Source organism: Engystomops pustulosus, chromosome 2, assembly GCF_040894005.1.
Source record: "Engystomops pustulosus chromosome 2, aEngPut4.maternal, whole genome shotgun sequence".
In the NCBI taxonomy this organism is placed as follows: domain Eukaryota; kingdom Metazoa; phylum Chordata; class Amphibia; order Anura; family Leptodactylidae; genus Engystomops; species Engystomops pustulosus.
In genome coordinates, this window is record NC_092412.1 from 22,251,979 (window position 1) to 22,275,826 (window position 23,848).

The 23,848-nt window shown below is 39.8% G+C and overlaps 1 protein-coding gene across 8 annotated transcripts in view; it reads right to left on the minus strand.

Annotated features, from left to right (window-relative positions):
* Window positions 1-23,848, minus strand: part of TENM4 (teneurin transmembrane protein 4) — a 907,493-nt gene that overhangs the window by 192,528 nt on the left and 691,117 nt on the right. For 7 of the 8 annotated variants that reach the window (XM_072133989.1, XM_072133990.1, XM_072133986.1 and 4 more), the window contains exon 9: window positions 15,764-15,958. The exons of the other annotated variant lie outside the window; for it this stretch is intronic. In XM_072133989.1, the coding sequence (XP_071990090.1) occupies window positions 15,764-15,958 (195 nt within the window). The remainder of the gene's footprint in view (window positions 1-15,763; window positions 15,959-23,848) is intronic. 8 annotated transcript variants of the gene reach the window in all.

The window sequence follows — 23,848 nt, forward strand, 5'->3', positions numbered from 1 at the left end:
ACTGAGATGGTGTATCTAAGCCCGTCACATAAAATAGAAAGTCAAGCCTTTCTTATGTGGCATCATATGTGTATCTAACCATATGTACATCTATCCATAGGTGTTGCTCAGCTGGTATATCTACTAGATATCTACTATATATAGCTACTTTTTGTGATACAGCCTGTTGTATCTAAGATTACAGTTCACAATATTAACTGATGATTAGATTTATCTAACTTTATCCCATTGTGTGATACTTACTGTTTAGCTGGTGTATCTAAGCTTTACAAATTTGATACTGTCTACTTAGATCTGTATCTAATCCTATTTTGTGTGATAGTATCTGCTGATGTACTGTATCTAAGCCTATCGTGTGTGATACTTACCGTTGAACTAGTGCATCTAAACATGTGTAATAGGGTCTGCTAAGATCTGTATCTAATCCTATTATGTGTGATAGGCTTAGATACAGTACATCAGCAGAAACTATCACACATAATAGGATTAGATACAGATCTTAGCGTATCACACATGTTAAGCATAGATACACCAGTTCAACAGTAAGTATCACACATGTTCATTTTAGATACACCAGCACAACCATAAGTATCACACATATTAAGCTTAGATACACCACCTCAACAGTAAGTATCACACATATTAAGCTTAGATACACCACCTCAACAGTAAGTATCACACATGTTCAGCTTAGATACATTAGCACAAATGTAAGTATCACACAAGGTTTATAAATAGTACATCAGCCGAAAGTGTCATGGGTGATACTTACTGTTGAGCTGGTGTATCTAAGCTGAACATGTGTGATACTGTCTGCTAAGATCTGTATCTAATCCTATTATGTGATTAGTATCTGCTCATGTACTGTATCTAAGCTGAACATGTGTGATACTGTCTGCTAAGATCTGTATCTAATCCTATTATGTGTGATAGTATCTGCTCATGTACTGTATCTAAGCTTAACATGTTTGATACCGTCTGCTAAGATTTAAGTGTTAGAGCAGAACTGTTCTAGAGTGAAACTGATTTAGTGGATCACAACAACCAATCAGCTTTCATTTGATAAATTATTGTGGGAAGATAAAAGCTGAGCTCTGATTTGTTGTTATGAGCAACTAAAACAGTTTTGCTCTCCAACACTGTTAATAAACCTCACTGTACCTAATCCTATCATGTGTGATACTGTCGACTGACATACTGTATCCAAGCCTATAATATGTGATACTTACTTTTTGGTGTATCCAATCTTAACATGTGTGATACTCTCTGCCAAGCCGATGTATCAAAGCCTCACGTGTGTAATACTATCTAATGGGGTATCTAATCCCATCATGTGTGATACTGCCTGCTGAGCTGGTGATGCTGTTTGTTCAGGAAATGTATCCCAGACTCCCAAGTGTGATACAGTCCTGGAGTCTTTACATTTCTGCCCATTGTCTGGTAACGTCATGTACCCAAGTCAATACAGTGCGATACTGTCTTCTACCTTACCGCAGATGTACTGCCAGCTGGACTGATAAATCTAAAAGTGTGATACAGTTTGTTTGGCGGGTACATCTAACCCTACGTGATACTCTATGCAGATGTATCTAAGCCTCTCTCATGTGTAAACAGGATGAACCTATGCCTTTAAAGCATGATACTGTCTTCTTAGCCGATGTATCTAAGCCTCTCTCTTGTTATACTAGATGTATCTAGGCATCTTATGCATGATACTATCTTCTGAGTTGATGTATCCAAGCCTCTCTTATGTGTGATACAGTCCCTACTCTCCATTATGGAGAAGGATCACAGATTGGACGTCTGTGTTTTGTAGCAGTGATTGTACCGTACAGACATGATGATCAAAGCCGCTATACTGCGTCCTGTGCTCCATAAACAAACGCCGCGGGGACCTGGGGGGGGCACCTTTATTTATTTTCCCAGCTGCCTTGTGTGTGGGTGTATACACTCACTGTATATATCTAGGTGTATGTACATGTATACAGACATATATACCGCTGCACCAGGTAATAGGAAAATGACACATGTGTTTACGTCTCAGGCCTCGGGCGCAGCGCTCGACTCCACACTCCAGACCCCACTGCGTCCACAGAGGACTTGGGGAACTTTGTTTTAACCCAAAACAAATTATTATATAGAAATTTAAGAGAGATCACTTCTAATACATACTATATACACAATGGTGGGGGGCCCTGAGCACTAACACAAACGAGTAGTAGATCTTGATATTAAGGAAATCTTCAAATTGTAGACATTTTTTGTGATATGGATCGGAGGAGTCTAAAGAGAGAAACCCTCAATCCTACCGGACCAGAGTGTGTTGGTCTTATAAAACCTTAACCTACCCAAAATTTTGTAGGGGAGTAGGACCCATAAATTGGTTGCAGATTGATACTATCATGATACCAACCTTAGAAACGGATACTAAATCATCTACAGCTAAATCTGACTACGACTACGTCTCTAGACTCAATATTTGTGACAGATCTTTGCGAATAAAATTCTACGCAAACAAACATTTGCAACATTCGTTCTGTGCCGTAATATTCAGTATAGATCCATTTGCATTCTGCAAATAGACTCCTAAGGAAACATTTTAAGAACCTGTACAGGTCCAAAACTTCTCACTGTTACAATTGTATCCAATCCAATTGATTTATTAGTCAACACTTCAAGCTGATACATTGTTAACCAACAAAACCATCAGCGCAGAGCTCTCCTATCCTTAACATGTGCCTAGATAGAATTGTAAAATTGTAACAAACCCTCAGCTATGAGAAGTCTCAGGTCCCTCCATCTGGACTAGGATGTGCAATGCAATAATCATGCAATAATCTGTAATGATCTGATATAATGGCTTATGATGAGACAGCAGAGCATATAGAGGCAATAACCATCCTCCGCTGCACTAAAGAGCGGTATAAAATGAACCGCCAGGGACGTCAATGATACTGGAGACATGTGACAGTGTGAGGTATAAATTCACAGACTTATCTGCAGCAGATATCATCCCCTCAATTGCCACAAAAGATGACCTTACAAAGGAGAAATCCCCATCGTTTAGGAAGATGGAAATCAGCGGCGCCTTGTGTGCCTAATGCCGCTTATCTCCACAGTCCATTTTACATATAATGTATGTGTATATGGAGTTCAGTGTACATAGCTCTGAGGAGCACTGCAGAGGATATACATTGTGTATGGGCACCTGTCAAAATATCAACATGCTTCTTCATGCCAAAAACATGTCATGAAAGTATCTTAAAATATCTACCGTCAGACCCCTGTGCCCTGTGGTCTTATTATAGTCCCTTTCATGTAGATTACAGAAGTGAAAACCATTTTCCAGTATCTTTTTACTAAGCCGAGATATGGTCACTTGAAGTTACAGGCCCAAGGCCTGAGGCTCCATTACTGAGATGCCCCGTTTTGTGAGGCGCAGCGTTGTCTCAGTACTACAGCCTCAGGCCTCGGGCCTGTAACTTTACCTGACTGTATCTCTGCTTAGGAGTAAGATATTCATATGCGGTTTTCATATTTGTAAACTACACCAAGGGCTCTTTTATATCAATTCTGTTTCCAGATCCAAAAATCTTTAAGTCATATCTGGAAACCCCCCCTACAAATTTCCCCAAGTAAAAGGGGAATAATAAATAGGATTTTTAGGTCATCCTTAAAAATAACTTTTTTAAGCACGGCTACCCGTTTACTTGTAAATCTTAGAGATCCATTAAACTTATCTATGTCAATAGGCCACCATTGGAAAACTATGTGCACCTTCTGGCACCACGCGAAGCGTATATATAATTGTTGAGGGGTAGCTGTCAGGATCGGAGGTAGTAGATCCTCTGGACTACCACTGACGATGATGTAAGCCGACACCTGGGACCAGAGTCTAAGTGGCACCTGGTTTTCACTAGAGCCCGCTGCATAGCGGGTTGGACAGCGTGGTACCACCAGGTTGCTCCACAGGTGCGACTTTGTCGTAAGGCAAGATTGTAGTCGGGGACAGGTGGGAGGTCGAGACAGGTAGCACAGGATCAGAGTCGGGAACATAGTGGAAGGTCAGGATGGGCAGCACAGGAGCGAGGTCACAACGGGAAATCAGGATAATCGCACAGGGCATCAGGAAAGCTTTCTTTGAGGCTATGAGGCACAAAGATCCGGCAGGGAAGACAGAAAGAGGCTGAGATTTATCAGAATTGGCAGCCAGCCAGCGCCAATTATCGGCCTGTCAGAGCCAGCGCTGGATCAAGGAGAGGTGAGAACTGGGACAGGGGACGAGGGCACACAGAGGAGCACGGGTATGCCCGTGACCCTAGTCGTGGGTTGCAGGAGTACCCGTGACAATACCCAATGACGAAAAAAAAAGAACATATCTAAATATCTTCCTAAAAGACTTTGAGGGGGGGGGGGTCCCACATTCTCCTTTCAATTAGAGGCAATAACTTATTCCTCTCCACTAAACCACATAATAAGAACGCAGCCTGTGGCGTTAATGAATCGTGAGCATTAATTAGCGATTCCAGCCAGGTTATTGCTCAGCTAGAAAACAACTCAGGACACCAAGAACAGAACATCATCTCTGTGAAAGGAAAGCCACCTGGCAAATCCATCACACACAGCTTGTCCTCACTGGCTCCCTACAAGTCCATCCAACTACCATTCCAAAATTTGGAATGATGGCCGCCGTCAGCTCCAACATGGCACCGCACCCAGATTTTCGGGACTTAAAAAACACGTTGTAAACAGATTTCTTTGATCTAGCTGTCCAGCTAAAATGAGAAATGTAAGGGTGTGAATATTTACGCAACCTGTTACTGAGTAAGATCTGTGATGTTTTATATACTTTATAAGCCAAAAAATTATACAATTTTTTTTTCCTATTTAGCGATCAAAGTTAGGCCAAATTTTTTTTTTCTCTGAGCTCAAGGCCCTAAAAGACATCTATCGTGCATGGTCAAGGAGAGATGAGGTACAGTAAGTGGCCAAGTGTTTCCTATTGACGTTGGTGGGTGTGGGGCACCTTTGAAATCCGCCAGCTGAAAGGGGACACAAACAAGTCCTATTTGTGGCCCATTTTGCACACACGTTTGTTTACTTGAGGCCTAATGGCGATGCAACACGTGGCATTTTTGGTCCGTTTTTAAGCGCGCGTTTTCAGTCCGTTTTAAAATGCATACATTTTTTTATTGTTTCCCAAGCGTTTGTCTGCTTTGACCCCGTTTGTCTAATAAGTGTTCAAATGGACTGAAAACGCATGCTTAAAAATGGACCAAAAACAACATGTGTGACATCACCCTTAGGGCGCGGTCACATGTTCCGCTAGCTAGCGCACAGGGGGCAGGCCTCGGCCCGATCGCATATGCGTTTCTCTGGAAACTTATATGCGATCGGGCCGACGCCCGACCCCTATGCGCTAGTGTTGCATTATGAACGGGGCGCTAGCAGAACGTGTGACCGCGGCCTTAGGCATCACCCTTAAGCGTGCGTTTTTGACCGTTTACCATGCGTTTGTCTGCTTATAACCTGTTTTTCTAAATAGATAAACAGGTTCAAAGCAGCCAGATGCATGGTAAACAGTAAAAAACGGATACGTTTTAAAGTGACCGAAAACGCATGCTTAAAAATGGACCAAAAGCGCCATGTGTGGCATCACCCTTAGGCTACATGCACACTGCCGTTGCCGCCGTACCGTAGCATGGCGGGCACACGGCAGCATGCAAGGAGAGGAGGAGGAGGTGAGCGCTGCTCACCCACACCCCTCTCCATAGGAAAATATGGCGCACGGCGCCGTAACACGGGAAAAAATAGGACATGTCCTATCTTTTCCCAGACTACGGAGCGGTACGGTGCCGCACGTTTTGAAGCAGTCCGTCAAAACGCATCCTTTTTTGACCAGTTTGAATTAAGATAATTGTTCAAACCTGTCAAAAACTGATACGTTTTTTAACGCATGCGTTTTTTGACAGACTGCTTAAAAATGGCCCCAAAACGCCACGTGTGCCATCACCAATAGGGCTGTTCAGGAGGGTGTCTGAGGGTGCCTTCACATGTTCCATCTTGACTCAATTTCAATCCAGAAGAAACGGGTAACATATACGTTTTAAAAAACACACACACAGTTGGTGACGAGCATGTAAGCAATACAAAATGCAGCCTGTGGGTACGTTCACACACTGCGTTTTTTATGTATTTCTGTAGATTTTCTATTTTGCTTCTGTTGTTTCTATGCTGCGTTTTCAAAACCGTTGCAAATGCATCAGGCAAAAGTGGTCTCCTCGAAGGATTCTGAAATGCAATTCAAACGCATACGCGTTTCCACTATAATGTGTGTGATCGGAAATGAGCACGTGTTGTTTCGCATTGTTTACCTTACGTTACCAATTTTAAGTCCTTTAAAATCTTTTTCTTTTTAACTGTATAATAGAATAAGAAGAAAAAAATACCAGGGTCATAAATATTTTTCTGGCAAACAACCAAAACCCAGAGGTTAAAACGAATGTAAAAATAAGTTAAAGATACAGTAAGAAAAAAAAAAAAAATAACAGGGACATGAATTCTGTAATATCAGAGATTTTTTTATTCATCATCCATTCAGGGACCACTTTGATGGTTGTTCAAAAATAAAAATTTTTTTTTTTAAAAACACACAACAATCCTGTATCGGGCTTAGCCTTCCACCTGTATACATTATGGGGGAGGGAGGGTCAGCTGCAAGCCGGATTAAAGAGGATTTAACCCCTGCCGTGCCATTTTTGTACAGAAAGGAGAAGGGGGGGGGGGGGATGTATTGAAGAAAAAAAATTAATGCAAGCCAAGTCGAGCTCACTATAAAAAATGTGAACAAATTGTACGGTGGATTTTCTCCCAGGGTTTGGTACTGCTCCAATTTTTGGGATACCACACACATGCATTAGTCTCGACCTTCTGCCCCTCCTCTAAATGAGCTGTGGTCTGCAGGCTGACGTCAGACTACAACTCTCATCATGTCCTGACATAGTTTCTGCACTAATGAGGGTGACTGGTGATGGATGATGGATTCTGCTCATCCCACACAAGTTTATCTGGAAACTGTCAAGACAAGGATGACCCCAAAAACCTGGTGTTAGATATATGTAGGGTATGAGTCACTGCCGGAATGTTCCTTCTACCCACAATACACTTGATGCTTAATAGGTGGGCTACTGAGCTTCCAAAATATTTACCTGACCCCAAGTACAGAGGAATATATTTTTTTAAAAACTAGTAAACAATTATATACAAACATGGGGGAAACTTTTGGATTTTATAGAATTTTTATACTTTATTGTTGACATTTTTAATCTTTTTTTAAATTTGGGGAACATGTTGTTTTAACCAGGTTGCATAGGAGATGTTCTAACAATGAGGAGTTCTCTGCACACCTCCTGGTGTGAACAGAGTTCGCTTTTCCTTTAGGCTTCATTTACACAGCTGTGCAAGACTCTCCGACAGGGATCAATTAAAAATGCACAAATCCCGAGGACACCTCTGCCTCGGAAACTTTCCCAACAATCAGAGAGCATTCCAGATTTGTTTCATTCTTATGTAGTAAAAAACTGAATACTGCCCTGTCTCTGCTCTTCCCATAACCTCCTAGACACAGAAGAAGTCATACCAGCAGCTAACTGGGGGGATCCCAACCCTACAATTGATGGGTAACATGAGGGCATGTTATATGAGACGGGCTTCCCAAAACTACAATATCATTCATGATACCAAGTAATGAATTTCCGTAAAAATTAAGAAAAAAATCCAGAGCCGACAACAAAACGTTGCCCCGAGGCGACGTCTACAAAAAGGGGGGGAAAAAGTGATACATTAAAAATATATCTAAAAAGCCTCAAAATACAAGACACATTTCTTAAAAATCTCATTTTTGGCAGCCGCGCTCTTCCAAAATGACTTAAAATGAAATCCATGTGGACAACGTTAAGTATGAGAATCAAGGACAACTGTCAGGCGCTTGGAAGAGGCCCAAAAAAATTCTTCGGCAAAGAGACTGACCCGGTGGTGGTGGTGGTGGTGGGGGGGGGACAATGAAATTCAGAAGCGTGATAATAAAGGGGCCACCGTTCCCATAGTCACCATCTTCATGGCAGGAAAACTGAGGAGTCTTAAGCTAAATTAGAAATTTTTTGTGCACACAATATTCTACAAGAAAAGACATTCCAAAATTTGTGGCTTTTAAGACTATTAAGGTGGACAGTTGTCTACCATTGTCTTTTTGGAGAACCTCAGCTTGGAAACCATGTTTGGTCTTCCTCTCCTGTAAGTTACAAGTTAAACAACTTGGGTATGTTTTTAGGAAAAACATTCTAAAGTCTTTGGCTCTACAGACTTTGGAGGTCTACTATTATCTTCTGGAGAACTTCAACTTGGGTTCCATGTTGGGTCTCCTTTTACCAAAAGTTGCCCAACTAACCCCATCATCTATAGGATTTAGGAAACATCTTGTAGATGTCTATGATCAACAGAGACCTGAAATGGAAGGAAATATTCTGAAAAATTTCTATTGCAAAGTCAAGGTTTTCGACACAATTGAGGTACATTGAAGACTTGACCACATATTGTTAATGTCAGGAAACCCCCACTTCACCGGTCTGCATCCAGACCATAATCTGCTAAATCCGCCTAACAATGTATTACATGTTGGGACTTGCAGATGGACAATGGTTTGAGGAAGTTATTGTCTTCTCCAAATCCAATCCAAGAAGCATAATCCAGTTGAAGAAGGTTGAAGAACATTGAGTGAGAAGACTAGTTTATGGTTCTAAACCTTGGATCAGTTAAATCCTCCCTCTGACTTTGGATGTCACCCTTAACAATGATGGTGACACCTCAGAAGGTCACCCCAGGTCATTGATATTTTAACTGCCTCATTATTGGACTACGCAAGGCACTAAGATGAAAGACCCCAGACTCAATGTCTCTGTGAGGGACGTATTTACTACCAACCTGCAGATTTTTTTAACACAAATGATGCTCCCTTGGGGGAAAGTAAAGTGTCTAAAACCGCAAGCGCTAAGTGTCGAGTGGAAGTAACCCAACGTTAAAGAGGCCAGGGTTTTACTTGCTTCCTATGCCATCAATAATACAATATTGACTAGAGACCACCACAAACGACATGCCATGGACTGTGACCGGATCAGCAAGAAGTAGAGAATGGGGGATCATCTATTCCATCACAACAGTGTATATAGTTAGAATGAATGACAATCCTAATAATCCATCTCTACTGAGCACAGCATGGAGGTAAAAAGGGAACAACAATAACAGCAATTATAATGTACTAATAGTACAGTATTATAGCAGTTATATACTCGTAGATAGGGGGCAGTATTATAGCAGTTATATACTCGTACGTAGGGGGCAGTATTATAGCAGTTATATACTCGTACGTAGGGGGCAGTATTATAGCAGTTATATATTCGTACATAGGGGGCAGTATTATAGCAGTTATATACTCGTAGATAGGGGGCAGTATTATAGCAGTTATATACTCGTACATAGGGGGCAGTATTATAGCAGTTATATACTCGTACATAGGGGGCAGTATTATAGCAGTTATATACTCGTACATAGGGGGCAGTATTATAGCAGTTATATACTCGTACATAGGGGGCAGTATTATAGCAGTTATATACTCATACATAGGGGGCAGTATTATAGTAGTTATATTCTTGTACATAGGGGGCAGTATTATAGTAGTTATATTCTTGTACATAGGGGGCAGTATTATAGTAGTTATATTCTTGTACATAGGGGGCAGTATTATAGTAGTTATATTCTTGTACATAGGGGGCAGTATTATAGTAGTTATATTCTTGTACATAGGGGGCAGTATTATAGTAGTTATATTATTGTACATAGGGGGCAGTATTATAGCAGTTATATTCTTGTACATAGGGGGCAGTATTATAGTAGTTCTATTCTTGTACATAGGGGGCAGTATTATAGCAGTTATATACTCGTACGTAGGGGGCAGTATTATAGCAGTTATATACTCGTACATAGGGGGCAGTATTATAGCAGTTATATACTCGTACATAGGGGGCAGTATTATAGTAGTTCTATTCTTGTACATAGGGGGCAGTATTATAGCAGTTATATACTCGTACATAGGGGGCAGTATTATAGCAGTTATATACCCGTACATAGGGGGCAGTATTATAGCAGTTATATACCCGTACATAGGGGGCAGTATTATAGCAGTTATATACTCGTACATAGGGGGCAGTATTGTAGTAGTTATATTCTTGTACATAGTGGGCAGTATTATAGTAGTTAAATTCTTGCACATTATAGTAATTTTAGTATAACACTTAATGTAATAGTTTTGATATTGTTTTAGTTTTAGATATTGAATATTTTTTTTCATGAAAATATAGTATGAATTAACCTGAAAAGTCATTTTCTCAGAAAAGTTGTTTCTTCCCTCCCCCAATCCTCTTATAGACAGCATTTTACCCAGTAGTGGGGGAAACTTTATAGAGGGGGAATAGTGCAGTATATATGAGCCTGTCCTCACTATATAACACTACAGAATGGTCTCTCTGCTATAGACATGATGACGGGGAACAGACTGTATTTCCTTTATTTGCCAAATTCCTCAGAGGGTGATAGACTTGTGAATGACACTTTGTCACAATGAACTATGACTGGACTTAATAAAACTACTTGTCACCAGGCACCGACAAATGGCCGTCATATAAACTTACAGCAGTGTGAAAACATCTGCATGACTCTCAGCTGCCGGAGACCCCATAAAGCAGGAGAGGGGCAGCCAGCACTTGCTTTAGTACTATTTGCACAGGAAAAGACGGCTTATATGTGATATCCCGAATACACAGAGCGGAGGAGATAACATGGAGGTAAAACTGACCCTACAGCCATGAAGATTCCCCTCCTCCAAATATAAAATGTATACATTATCAATTTTCATTTTGCCAACAGAAAATTTTGGAACTAATTTAGTCTTTGGGAAATGGAAGGTACAATTTTCTCGCCAATTGAGACAAATGTCTTGCCACCAAAAATTAATGAAAATTTTGTACAAATGTTCACTTTTGATGGCAGTGGGTTAAGGTCCTTGGTCCCATCAGAGGACCAGAGACCCTAGTGGTAGATGGAGGACTTCAAGGTCATCTCTAAATGGGTCTAGCTGACCTAGGCGGAGTGGTGGGCCATTATTATGAGTCTGTAACTGTTGAGGAACCTCAGGTTCTCTGGTGGGCCAGATATAATTGGCCTGAAATCCACATTTGTTCTCCAAGTTACTCCAGAGTTGGGATGCTTCCAGAATCAGTTGAATGGGTTAGGGTACCGTACTAATCGGATATCAATGTTCTATGCTATACATAAGTCTTCCATATCAATATATATGTTGATTAGGTGAACACTCATTGGGTTGCCAATTATTTATTGCAACCAACCCCCACACATGTGCATCCTCAACTCAGCCAAGTGTGCACATGTACCAAATATGGAGGGGTACTAAGCCACGGGCACACATACTCCTGGCAGGAGCCTCAGCGCACTTAGGAGTCTGCATTGATTCTTCAAGCCCAACTTTGAAGAAGGACTTGGTCCTCCCTGATGGGAGAACTGTAGTCCTAGAATATCTAACTTATGTGAAGAAGACAATAAGCTGGGTTTCTAAAAAAATTTTTTAAAAAAGTTTCCTTTGATCGGGCACAATTGTTTTGGTACCAAAACCACCATTGATCGAGTCATCCTGCTGACCCAGGCATATTTATACTCAAGCCGTAGACTTTTAATGACACTGAGGCGAGGACAGATGATCTTCTGCTCTACAGAGCAAAAATTTTCAAAAGTTTCACCCAATCTTTTTGTTTAGACTCTTGGACTTTCGGCTACATCCACCTAAATTGTGTGTGTGGTCAGCTTCCAGCTCCAGACCCTTCAGTAACACCCCCCCTACTGACTGGCGGGTATCTGCCTACACTTCACTCCTGCCAGCACCTCCACTGAAGAGGAGGAGGAGGAGGAATGGGTGGAAGATGGAAGGGGTTAAAAGGTTGCATACCATAGAAACTACTGAATGGGTTCAGTCAATGGCTTCAATACACGTCCATTCTTCCTAGCAAAGCCTTAAATGACAGTGCCTGGGCATTGCAGGCCTGAAAAAGCTGCTTCTATTTGCATGTCTTCAGGTGTCAGCGCTATACTGTCAGAGATAGGAGGTCCCTGACAGCTGAAAAGGAAAGCGCATTTTTATTTTAAAAAAAAAAAAAAAAAAAAAAAAAAAAGAAAAAAACCCCCCAAATTTCCTATTTATCTAAATAATCTCCTTTGTGTCGCACGGTAATTATCACTTAGTGTCTAACCTAAAAGACAGAAAAAGTAAAGTAAAATAAACAAAAATACATTTTTCCCGGGAGTGGGAGGGTTAACTGTAACATTTTAATTAGAAATAAAATTTTTCTGCAGAACAAAAAAAAGGTATAAAACATATTATCACCTTTTAATTAACCAACATCTACCGAAGCGAGCGGACCCCAGAGGTCGACCCCAAACTCTGGAGAAAGTAAACAGAAATACCAGCGGCGGGCACCAAATGTTAATAATTTCCTCATATTCAACGCTCCTAACATTTACACAGACGGACAAAACACCAATTACTTTATTAAATTAAAAAATCATAAAACAGCAAAAAAAAAAAAAAAGAAGAATTTACGTGACATTTCTACAGAGCGATCTCATGGGGGAGGAAATCATGGAAATGTCACATTAGATATCACAGAAGCGTGAAAATAATGGCGTGAATGTAACAGATGCCTAGACCGACCCTACACCCAATACAAATCCTCAGGCTGGGTCTAAGATACCTATACCAACCCTAAATCTAATAACAAACCCTCGGACTAAGTCTAAGACACCTTTACCGACCCTATATCTAATAAAAATAACCTTGGACAGAGTCCAAAACATCTAAACCCATCCTACACCCAATGACAAACCCTCGGAGTGGGTCTAAGACACCTATACCAACCCTACACCCAATAACAGACCCTCGGGCTGGGTCTAAGACACCTATACCAACCCTACACCCAATAACAGACCCTCGGGCTGGGTCTAAGACACCTATACCAACCCTACACCCAATAACAAACCCATGGGCTGGGTCTAAGACACCTATACTAACCCTACACCCAATAACAAACCCTTGGGCTGGGTCTAAGACACCTAAACCAATCCTACACCCAATAACAAACCCTCAAGCAAACCCTTAGGCTGGGTCTAAGACACCTATGCTGGCCTTACATCCAATAACAAACCCTCGGAGTGGGTCTAAGACACCTATACGAACCCTACACCCAATATCAAACCCTCGGGCTGGGTCTAAGACACCTATACCAACCCTACACCCAATAACAGACCCTCGGGCTGGGTCTAAGACACCTAAACCAATCCTACACCCAATAACAAACCCTCGGGCTGGGTCTAAGACACCTATACCAACCCTACACCCAATACAAACCCTTGGGCTGGGTCTAAGACACCTAAACCAATCCTACACCCAATAACAAACCCTCAAGCAAACCCTTAGGTTGGGTCTAACACACCTATGCTGGCCTTACATCCAATAACAAACCCTCAGACTAAATTGCAAGAAACCAAAGTGGACTTTCCAAAATCGCCTGATACCCCCATGGAGGTTGAATTGATATCTTATTGACTTTGCTGCTATTATGCATTGTACCAGATCTCCCGCAGATATGTCCCATGTGGACCCAACCTATGGCTGCTTTGTTCAGTCTGCGAAATACAATCTGTAAGGCAGCAATATTTCCTTAACTGAACAATGTGCGGAGCCCGGACTCACAGCATCACATAAGACCAGGTGTACGCAGCGGTAAATATGGCCGCCATATGGTCTGAACGATTATGACTTAAACCCAACTAATATCCTCTTCCCACAGGCTTTTTCAGTCCATATAATATGAGAAATATGGCCACCATAGTGTCTGTATTTTATAAACAGTATACATCTATGTGAAAGGGCTTAAGACTGTGCTCACATGTTGCACCTGTAGAATGAGGTTGAGGACTGGTAGGGTAGTACCTAAATTGTCATAATTATCTGATTTGTAATAAATATTGACCATAATCTTATAATTTTAATCATATGTTGTAATATTACTAACAGCAAGAAATATCGACATCTTATAAATTTAGTTGCAGTAACTGTCTGTTATTTAGGTCCCGCCATGGGTACCAACATACCCCAGCGAAATAACATCTATTGTATCTCATATTGCCACTTTATTTATGGGGTCTGTGGTTTAACTAATAATATAAGATAGTGGTAACATGCATAAAGTATAGGGCATTGATGGCAGTAGTTTCTCTCCAGGGTCTCTCTGTACAGGAAGAATGTTGGGTCCAGAATGAGAACTTCTAAAGATATTGCAGTTCTGTCAACACCTTCTCACTTTTCCCCCAGTTCCAAACAGTCAATGAAGTGTCACTTTATTTGGTGAACTCCGTCCTGGAGTGATGGCTCTGGGTGCCACCTCTGGCACCCCTGCTATTGGTTCGCCATCACTGGTATAGGGAGTACTCCTCAGGTCTGAGTCTGGGGGTTAGGGTTAGTATCCATTGCAGTACTAATTAAAAAAATCCAGTTGCTACGTTGTAACTCACATACATATGCATATACTCCTATGCATCCAGAAAGAGGAGATGCTTCGTCCCAGTGTCTCAGTCTAACCACACACAGCAAGGGTTAACTGCACATGCTGTATCTAAACAATGAGACTGCACATGCAGTATAACACATGAATGAGAAGCGATGTCATCCAGCTACATAACTCATCATCATCATCGTCATTGTGAGTGACGGATGTAGCAGTGCTGGATTTCCACGACCTGTATGATCAAGCCACAGATTACATGAAATTATCAAAGTTAACTCGTTAACTACGTTCCTTGCCTGCTTATCGCATAACATAGCAAATGCCATCTCCCCGGCATGTACATGAAATATACAGATGCAGCAGTGCTCAGCTTGTCAGGTGCAGCAGAGAGGAGTCTGTCTGTTGTATCTCAACTTATACTATTGGAAGTTTAGACGGTTAAAGTGATGGTTAAGACTTAATGACAAGCTCAGCTCTGCTACTCTGGGATATATAGTCTGTATCGCAACGTGATGCAGTCATTTAACGAAAACTGGAGGAGCGATTCATTCCCCAAAGTGCAGTAGGATGGATATCTATCTAGATCATAACCCAACAATAAATTCTGCAACGCTTCCATCTACTACATCACAATAATCACTAGCAGCGCTGGCAACAAAGTAACATGAAAGATCCCTCAAGGTTCTTCAAAAGTACACCGCAGCGGAAAGGGTTAATCCTGAATACACTGTATATTCTGTAGTGCATCCATTGGACAGAGAATAACAAAAAATGTAACAAAAAAAATAAAACAGATAAAGAGCAAGAATGGCAACACAATGGCTTAAGTACTCAACAGGAAGCGACAATTCCCCAAAAAATTGACAAAGAGCCAAGGGTTAATGCAGCGGACGCCGCAACAAAAGTAGCAATTTTGCTGCAACACAAACACATAGGGGATGGTAAAACATGCTGTGCCTGCAGGGCAGCCCCCCCCTTCCTCTGCCATGGACATGCCTGCGGACAATGTACATGTTCTAGGGGGCTCCTGGGGGGGCTCCCATAGCAGCGCAGGATAGAAAGATATGAGCAGCACTCACCATTAGCTGAGACTCCCAGGTTGGCAGAACCACTTTTAACTAAGAGTGAATTGTGTGCAAAATCTCCAGACTCTGAGTGCTGGGCTGGCTGGCCTATCAGCCTCCGCTGGCAGCCATTGGTTCCCGGGGTAGGGGGAGGGGAGGGGGTTTGTTCAATAGGGGTTGATGAAGCAGATGAACAATGCAAGGGAGGACCTGTGAACACACACAAACACACACACAGATCAGAACTGAGCCTGGGGAAGAGGCGCACACCGCTCACCTGCCTTCACATCTTCAATTTTTTGGAGGGGTTATTTTATTTTATTTTTTTTTTTATTTTTTATTTTTTTTTGGGGGGGGGGGTATTTCTAAGACTAACTGAGTTGTATACAGGATTCATTTATTATAATCTATGAAGGGTTAATTCATTATTTTTATTCTAACAAAAAATTTTTTTTTAATTATAAAAAATATCAAAAAGGCTTAAACTACAGATTTTGTTCTTAATTAATTTTTATTTATTTACGGTATTTATACATTTATTTATTCCATAAAATCACATTTTACGGATCACACGCCAGAGATGCGATGTGCTGTACACTTAGCTGTTCATTTTGATGTTAGTTTGAAAATTCGGGGTATTTTTGCTTTTTTTTTTTTTTTTTTTGTGTTTCGGTTCACTCTTAGGCCGGCGGCACACGTGGCGTTTTGAACCCGTTTTTGGGCCGTTTTTTTTAACAGTCCGTTAAAAACCGCATGAGTTTTAAAAACGCGTCAGTTTTTGAAAACACATCAGTTTTTCCATTTTTGTCCATTTTTCCTTAATTATTATAATTATGATAATTGGGAAAACGATCAAAAAGTGAAAAACGGATATGTTTTTAAAAAAAAGGATGCGTTTTTAAAACTCATTCGGTTTATAACAGAGTGCTTAAAAACTGCCCAAAAACGGGTTCAAAACACCACGTGTGCCGTCGGCCTAAGGGTGATGCCACACATGGCGTTTTTGGTCCGTTTTTAAGCATGGGTTTTCAGTCCATTTAAAAACACATCCGTTTTAACCTTTTTCCCAATTATCTTAATAGATAAACCGGTTGTAAGCAGCCAAACGCATGGTAAACGGTCCAAAACTGTAAAAATCTGATGCGTTTTCAAAAACGGATGCGTGCGTTTTTAAACGGACTAAAAACGCATGCTTAAAAACGGACCAAAAACGCCATGTGTGGCATCACCCTAAAGTTTGTATCTAGGATGCATTTACATGGGATTTTTCTGGAACGTCAGGTCAAAAAGGGATCAAAGACTAAGGTCAAACCACCTCCGGGGTCAGGTTAAGGTAGCTTTGGGCTGTGTTCACACGTGGCGTTTACATTGCGTTTTAAAACGCAATACTACAGCGTAGGAGATGTGATTTGCCTTAATTTGCAATGTTGATGCATGTGTTTACACTGTGTTAACATAAACAGAGATGGGCAGACCTGAAGATTCCGTTCCGGGTTTCTGTGCGTCCCACGTGACCCGGACATATTGCTGGATTGGGCGATCCAATCATAGCCATGGCTAGTTGCTAAGGGTGTGAATTTGCTGGATTGGCTGCCAATCTGGCAATATGTCCTGGTTCCCTGTGACGCACCTGAACCCAAACTGGCTTCGGTTCCGTGCATTTATAACGCAGTATAAATGGCACATGCGAATACAGCCACAGGCTTTGATCACACATTCATTTTGTTAACACCTTGTAAACACAATCCAGTAGTGTTTACATTATGTAAATGCAACGTGCACGCGACCTGTGATTACTGGCCGTAACCCGTAATACAAAAGGGCCGCGTTCACACACAGCCTTTTGATGCGCAATGCAGATTGATGCGAGGTAAGGACTTGCGATACTCATATATGCAATGCAAAGTAGGTGGAGCTTGACACCGATCACAAGCGTTTCAGTCGTGATCGGGCAAGCCCCACCCTCGCAACAATTGCGCTACTTATCAAAACGATACGTGTGAACACGGCCTGGGGATGTAATGAACGGGATGTATACAAATACCATCTACTTGTAGCTTTAGAAAACTGCAACGCATGATCATTTTAATACCCGCAGCAGATAATAAAATAAATTGGGGGCGAGTGTGAACCTTAGCCTCAGGCGGCGACCAGATGTGCCGATGCCCAATGTCTACAAGGGCAGGCTATAGAAATGGTTAAGGTTTGTACCATAAATTCTAACAATACCGTAATCATGTTAATTTTTTAATCTGTTACTCTAGACCCCCCCCCAACCAAAAAAAAAGAGCAACGTGTGCGCCACTTCTTCAGCAAACACAAGAAAAACAGAAGGACAGGATCTTATACGAGGCATGCAACAGTATAATACTAACAACACGACATGTCATATATCATATTACATAGAACACTGTGATATCGTAGACTGGAGAATAGGAACACATGACTTTATCTGTTATTAAATTATTTTTTTTAAAAATTCACATATTTAAAATATTTAATCACATATTTAATCACAAACGTAAGAAATAAGTCATTCTAAATATCACAGCAAATATAGAACATAAAACTAAATATACAGGAAAATATTATATGGATATATAGAATTATTATAATATATATTCTATATATAGAACTAATACAAATTCATAAAAATATGTCTAAAAAATTTGAAATACGAAACCATTTATTAAAAAAAAAAATCAGTAGAAGAGAACAAGTTTATCGGGTTCTCAGGGCTGAAATTATGAACGACTTCATATCCATCACATCGTATCCTGTTTTCTCCTACGTCTGGATCAGAGCTAAAAGCGGATCGCTCCATCCATAGTGTAGTGCAGTGCAATGAAGCTGAGCCTGCAGTACCCATGAACCACCACTGCACAGAGGATGGCGCTGTTTGATTCTGCCTCTGCCTTGAGTTGAGCAGCAGAACTGTAATCAGAGGAATCAAAGTTTCACACCACCACCGATTAATGGTCATAATCGATGGTCATAAAAAGTTTTATCCAGAAAAAAAAACTTTAACTGTATGTTCTCATTTATTTAATTATTAACTTTTTTTTTATTATTCAGTTTCATACACATAAACCTTTTTAAATGACATTTCACATTTCTCTTTTTTATTTTGAATTGAATTTTATTTAATTACCGTATATACTCGAGTATAAGCTGACCCAAGTATAAGCCGAGACCCCTAATTTCAACACAAAAAACTGGGAAAACATATTGACTCGAGTATAAGCCGAGGGTGGGAAATGCATTGGTCCCAGTATATAGTCTGCCAGCCCCTGTAGCATACAACCGGCCCAGCCCCTGTAGTAGGAAAAAAACATAACACTGTACTCATCTTTCCGACGTCCCCCATAGGTCCTCTTCTGTCTCAGACTGTCTCAGACAGAAGAGGACCTACGGGTGACGTCAGAAAGGCGAGTTTTGTCTTTATTTTTTTAGTTGACTCGAATATAAGCCGAGTTAGGGTTTTTGAGCACAAATTTTGTGCTGAAAAACTAGGCTTATACTCGAGTATATAAGGTAATTGAATTTTATTTTCCATTTCTGATTTTATTTTATTTTTTACATTTTTTCTTTTTTTATTCTTATATTTAAAATGACGTAAAAGTTCATCCTTCCGGAAACCCCTATCAACACACAGCCCTATCAAAGGACAGACACTTGCATTTACAAAAACATTCACATAACCCACAATATTAAAAACAATACTTTTTTTTATACCAAAATTTTTTTTTAAAAAACTATTTTAAAATAAAAATGCAAAAATAAATTAGTGCCGAAAAAAGAAAATTTAAAGATAAAAAAGCAAAAATTCTCCTCGGGATCTTAACACCTGAATGAATGATTTGGTGTAAACTGAATTACTAGACCGGGGTGTAATGAAGACGGGCGTCTGAGAGCGCGGGTTCCCAGTAGGAGAGAGGATCCAGCTATGAAACTGAGGCCTCCCGATTTAAACCCCGAATAATCCGGAGTTACACCATACTGTGCCATCTCAATGCCAGGTTTTTTTTCCCACAAAGCCCCATTTGCATAGCTGAGTGTGGCTCCCCCGATCCTCGCCCATCAATTACACTGGATACTGTACTCCTTCTGCGCCTTCTGCCTCCTTCCATCTATTTGTTATTGCAGGTTTTTAGTTAATTGTTTACACTGGGAGTCAAAGGGAAATCAGGTTTTTCCAGGCCAAGTCTCCGGGTTGGGTGGTGAATGGAGCACAGCTGGAAATCCAGACCTGAGCCAGACCAGTGATTGACAGCTGTGCCCCTCCCCCAAATAGGAGCCCCCACCTCCCTTACCACCAGCCCTACCATACACAAAGGAGCCTCACACTGAAAATTGATTGCAAATCATAGAAAGTGCACAGAGTCATAAACACATCAATTCCTGTTGTGGAATTCAGCAAATCAGAGAAGAAGAGAGAGAAAAAGTAAAGAGGGAGAGGAAAGTGTAAGAAGATGTAACTTATAAATTATACCACAGGAGGCAGTATTATAGTAGTTATATTCTTGTACATAGGGGCAGTATTATAGTAGTTATATTCTTGTACATAGGGAGCAGTATTATAGTAGTTATATTCTTGTACATAGGGGGCAGTATTATAGTAGTTATATTCTTGTACATAGGGGGCAGTATTATAGTAGTTATATTACTGTACATAGGGGGCAGTATTATAGTAGTTATTATATTCTTGTCCATAGGGAGCAGTATTATAGTAGTTATATTCTTGTACATAGGGGGCAGTATTATAGTAGTTATATTCCTGTACATAGGGAGCAGTATTATAGTAGTTATATTCTTGTACATAGGGGCAGTATTATAGTAGTTATATTCTTGTACATAGGGGGCAGTATTATAGTAGTTATATTCCTGTACATAGGGGGCAGTATTATAGCAGTTATATTCCTGTACATAAGGGGCAGTATTATAGCAGTTATATTCTTGTACATAGGGGGCAGTTTTATAGTAGGTATATTCTTGTACATAGGGGCAGTATTATAGTAGTTATATTCTTGTACATAGGGGCCAGTATTATAGTAGTTATATTCCTGTACATAGGGGGCAGTATTATAGTAGTTCTATAATACTGTCCCCTATGTACAAGAATATAACTACTATAATACTGCCCCCTATGTACAAGAATATAACTACTATAATACTGTCCCCTATGTACAAGAATATTAGTTATATTCTTGTACACAGGGGGCAGTATTATAGTAGTTATATTCTTGTACATAGGGGACAGTATTATAGTAGTTATATTCTTGTACATAGGGGGCAGTATTATAGTAGTTATATTCTTGTACATCGGGGGCAGTATCATAGTAGTTATATTCTTGTACATAGGGGCAGCATTATAGTAGTTATATTCTTGCACATAGGGGGTAGTATTATAGTAGTTATATTCTTGTACATAGGGGGCAGTATTATAGTAGTTATATTCTTGTACATAGGGGCAGTATTATAGTAGTTATATTCTTGTACATAGGGGGCAGTATTATAGTAGTTATATTCTTGTACATAGGGGGCAGTATTATAGTAGTTATATTCTTGTACATAGGGGGCAGTATTATAGTAGTTATATTCTTGTACATAGGAGCAGTATTATAGTAGTTATAGTTTTGTACATCGGGGGCAGTATTATAGTAGTTATATTCTTGTACATAGGGGGCAGTATTATAGTAGTTATATTCTTGTACATAGGGGGCAGTATTATAGTAGTTATATTCTTGTACATAGGGGGCAGTATTATAGTAGTTATATTCTTGTACATAGGGGGCAGTATTATAGTAGTTATATTCTTGTACATAGGGGGCAGTATTATAGTAGTTATATTCTTGTACATAGGGGGCAGTATTATAGTAGTTATATTCTTGTACATAGGGGGCAGTATTATAGTAGTTATTTTCTTGTACATAGGGGGCAGTATTATAGTAGTTATATTCTTGTACATAGGGGCAGTATTATAGTAGTTATATTCTTGTACATAGGGGCAGTATTATAGTAGTTATATTCTTGCACATAGGGGGCAGTATTATAGTAGTTATATTCCTGTACATAGGGGCAGTATTATAGTAGTTATATAGTTATCCATTCAGTGTTATATGTAAAATCCTATAATTTAGTTGAAATAAATCCCTGAGTACAAAACAGCTTTGATCTCCCTGTTTTGAACTCTCATTCTGGAAATCAGAATGTCTAAGACCACAGACTTCTCTAGCGTTATCTCTCTTCCTTTATCTAAGACAAATCAAAGGATCATTTTAACTATAAAGAATCAGTATTTGATAGTAAAATGATGGTATAAGCAGCATACATTTTCCTTTGAGCTCTTCCTTCATCTGCCCCTCACCCAGTGGTACTTGCTCTTTACAGCCAATTAACCTGCCAGCATGTGGTGGTTGATCTGTTCCTTGACTATGGAATAACTAAGTGCAATGCAACAGCGCCCCCAGTGGTGACATCACGGCAACAACAGAGAAGTATATAATACTTACAGATACAGGAGAACAGGTTTCTACACATGTATCACATTTCTGTAACAGTAGATGCCACCTTTAAGATGGAAAATGTTCGATTTTGCTTCATTTCCACTTAAACAACTAAAAGCAAAGTATCATCAGCAGCTAAAATACAAAACCTGTTACATATCTATATAGTGTACAGTACAAGTGATTGTGTATCATCTATCTACTATTTCATATCTATGTATCATCTCATATCTATCTATTTATCTATCTATCTCATATCTATCTATCTATCTATCTCATATCTATCTATCTATCTCATATCTATCTATCTATCTCATATCTATCTATCTATCTCATATCTATCTATCTCATATCTATCTATCTATCTCATATCTATCTATCTATCTATCTATCTATCTCATATCTATCTCATATCTATCTATCTATCTCATATCTATCTATCTCATATCTATCTACCTCATATCTATCTACCTCATATCTATCTCATATCTGTCTACCTCATATCTATCTCATATCTATCTACCTCATATCTATCTCATATCTATCTATCTATCTTTCTATCTCATATCTATCTAGCTGTCTATCTCATATCTATCTAGCTGTCTATCTCATATCTATCTATCTATCTATCTACCTCATATCTATCTATCTATCTATCTATCTATCTATCTATCTATCTATCTCATATCTATCTATCTATCTATCTATCTCATATCTATCTATCTCATATCTATCTATCTCATATCTATCTATCTATCTATCTATCTATCTCATATCTATCTATCTATCTATCTATCTATCTATCTATCTATCTCATATCTATCTACCTCATATCTATCTCATATCTGTCTACCTCATATCTATCTTTCTATCTCATATCTATCTACCTCATATCTATCTCATATCTATCTAGCTGTCTATCTCATATCTATCTATCTCATATCTATCTAGCTGTCTATCTCATATCTATCTATCTATCTATCTATCTATCTATCTATCTATCTATCTATCTCATATCTATCTATCTCATATCTATCTATCTCATATCTATCTATCTATCTACCTCATATCTATCTATCTATCTCATATCTATCTATCTCATATCTATCTACCTCTCTATCACCTATGATTATGTATTTATCTATTATTATAGGACTATTCGGGACATTACTACCACCCATATAGGTGGTGGGTGATGAGTAAATAAGTATCTTCTCCGCTGGGGGGCCATACAGTAATATAGAGACCCTGAATGTTCCTTTGAAGGTTATTTCTATATTTTTGGAAGGTTTTTCTTCTACATGGAGGACATTGTTATCCCTGAATGAGGATGAGCTGAGGCGAGCGTCCGCTATCATAGCCTCCTACAATAGCCCCCATAACACCGGGGTCTGCATTATAATTCCACATTCATTACCTGCGGATCCGGAGACAGTGGGAGCCTTTCAATGCGAGGACTTTTTGTTGAATATCGCTTATGTATTTCAGACAGTCAATCTATTACCATTTCAATTTAGCGGCTCCAAAAATGTTCCCATTGCAGCTTGTGATTAGAGTCCCCACAGGAGATTAATAACACGGGGATCAGCCAGAA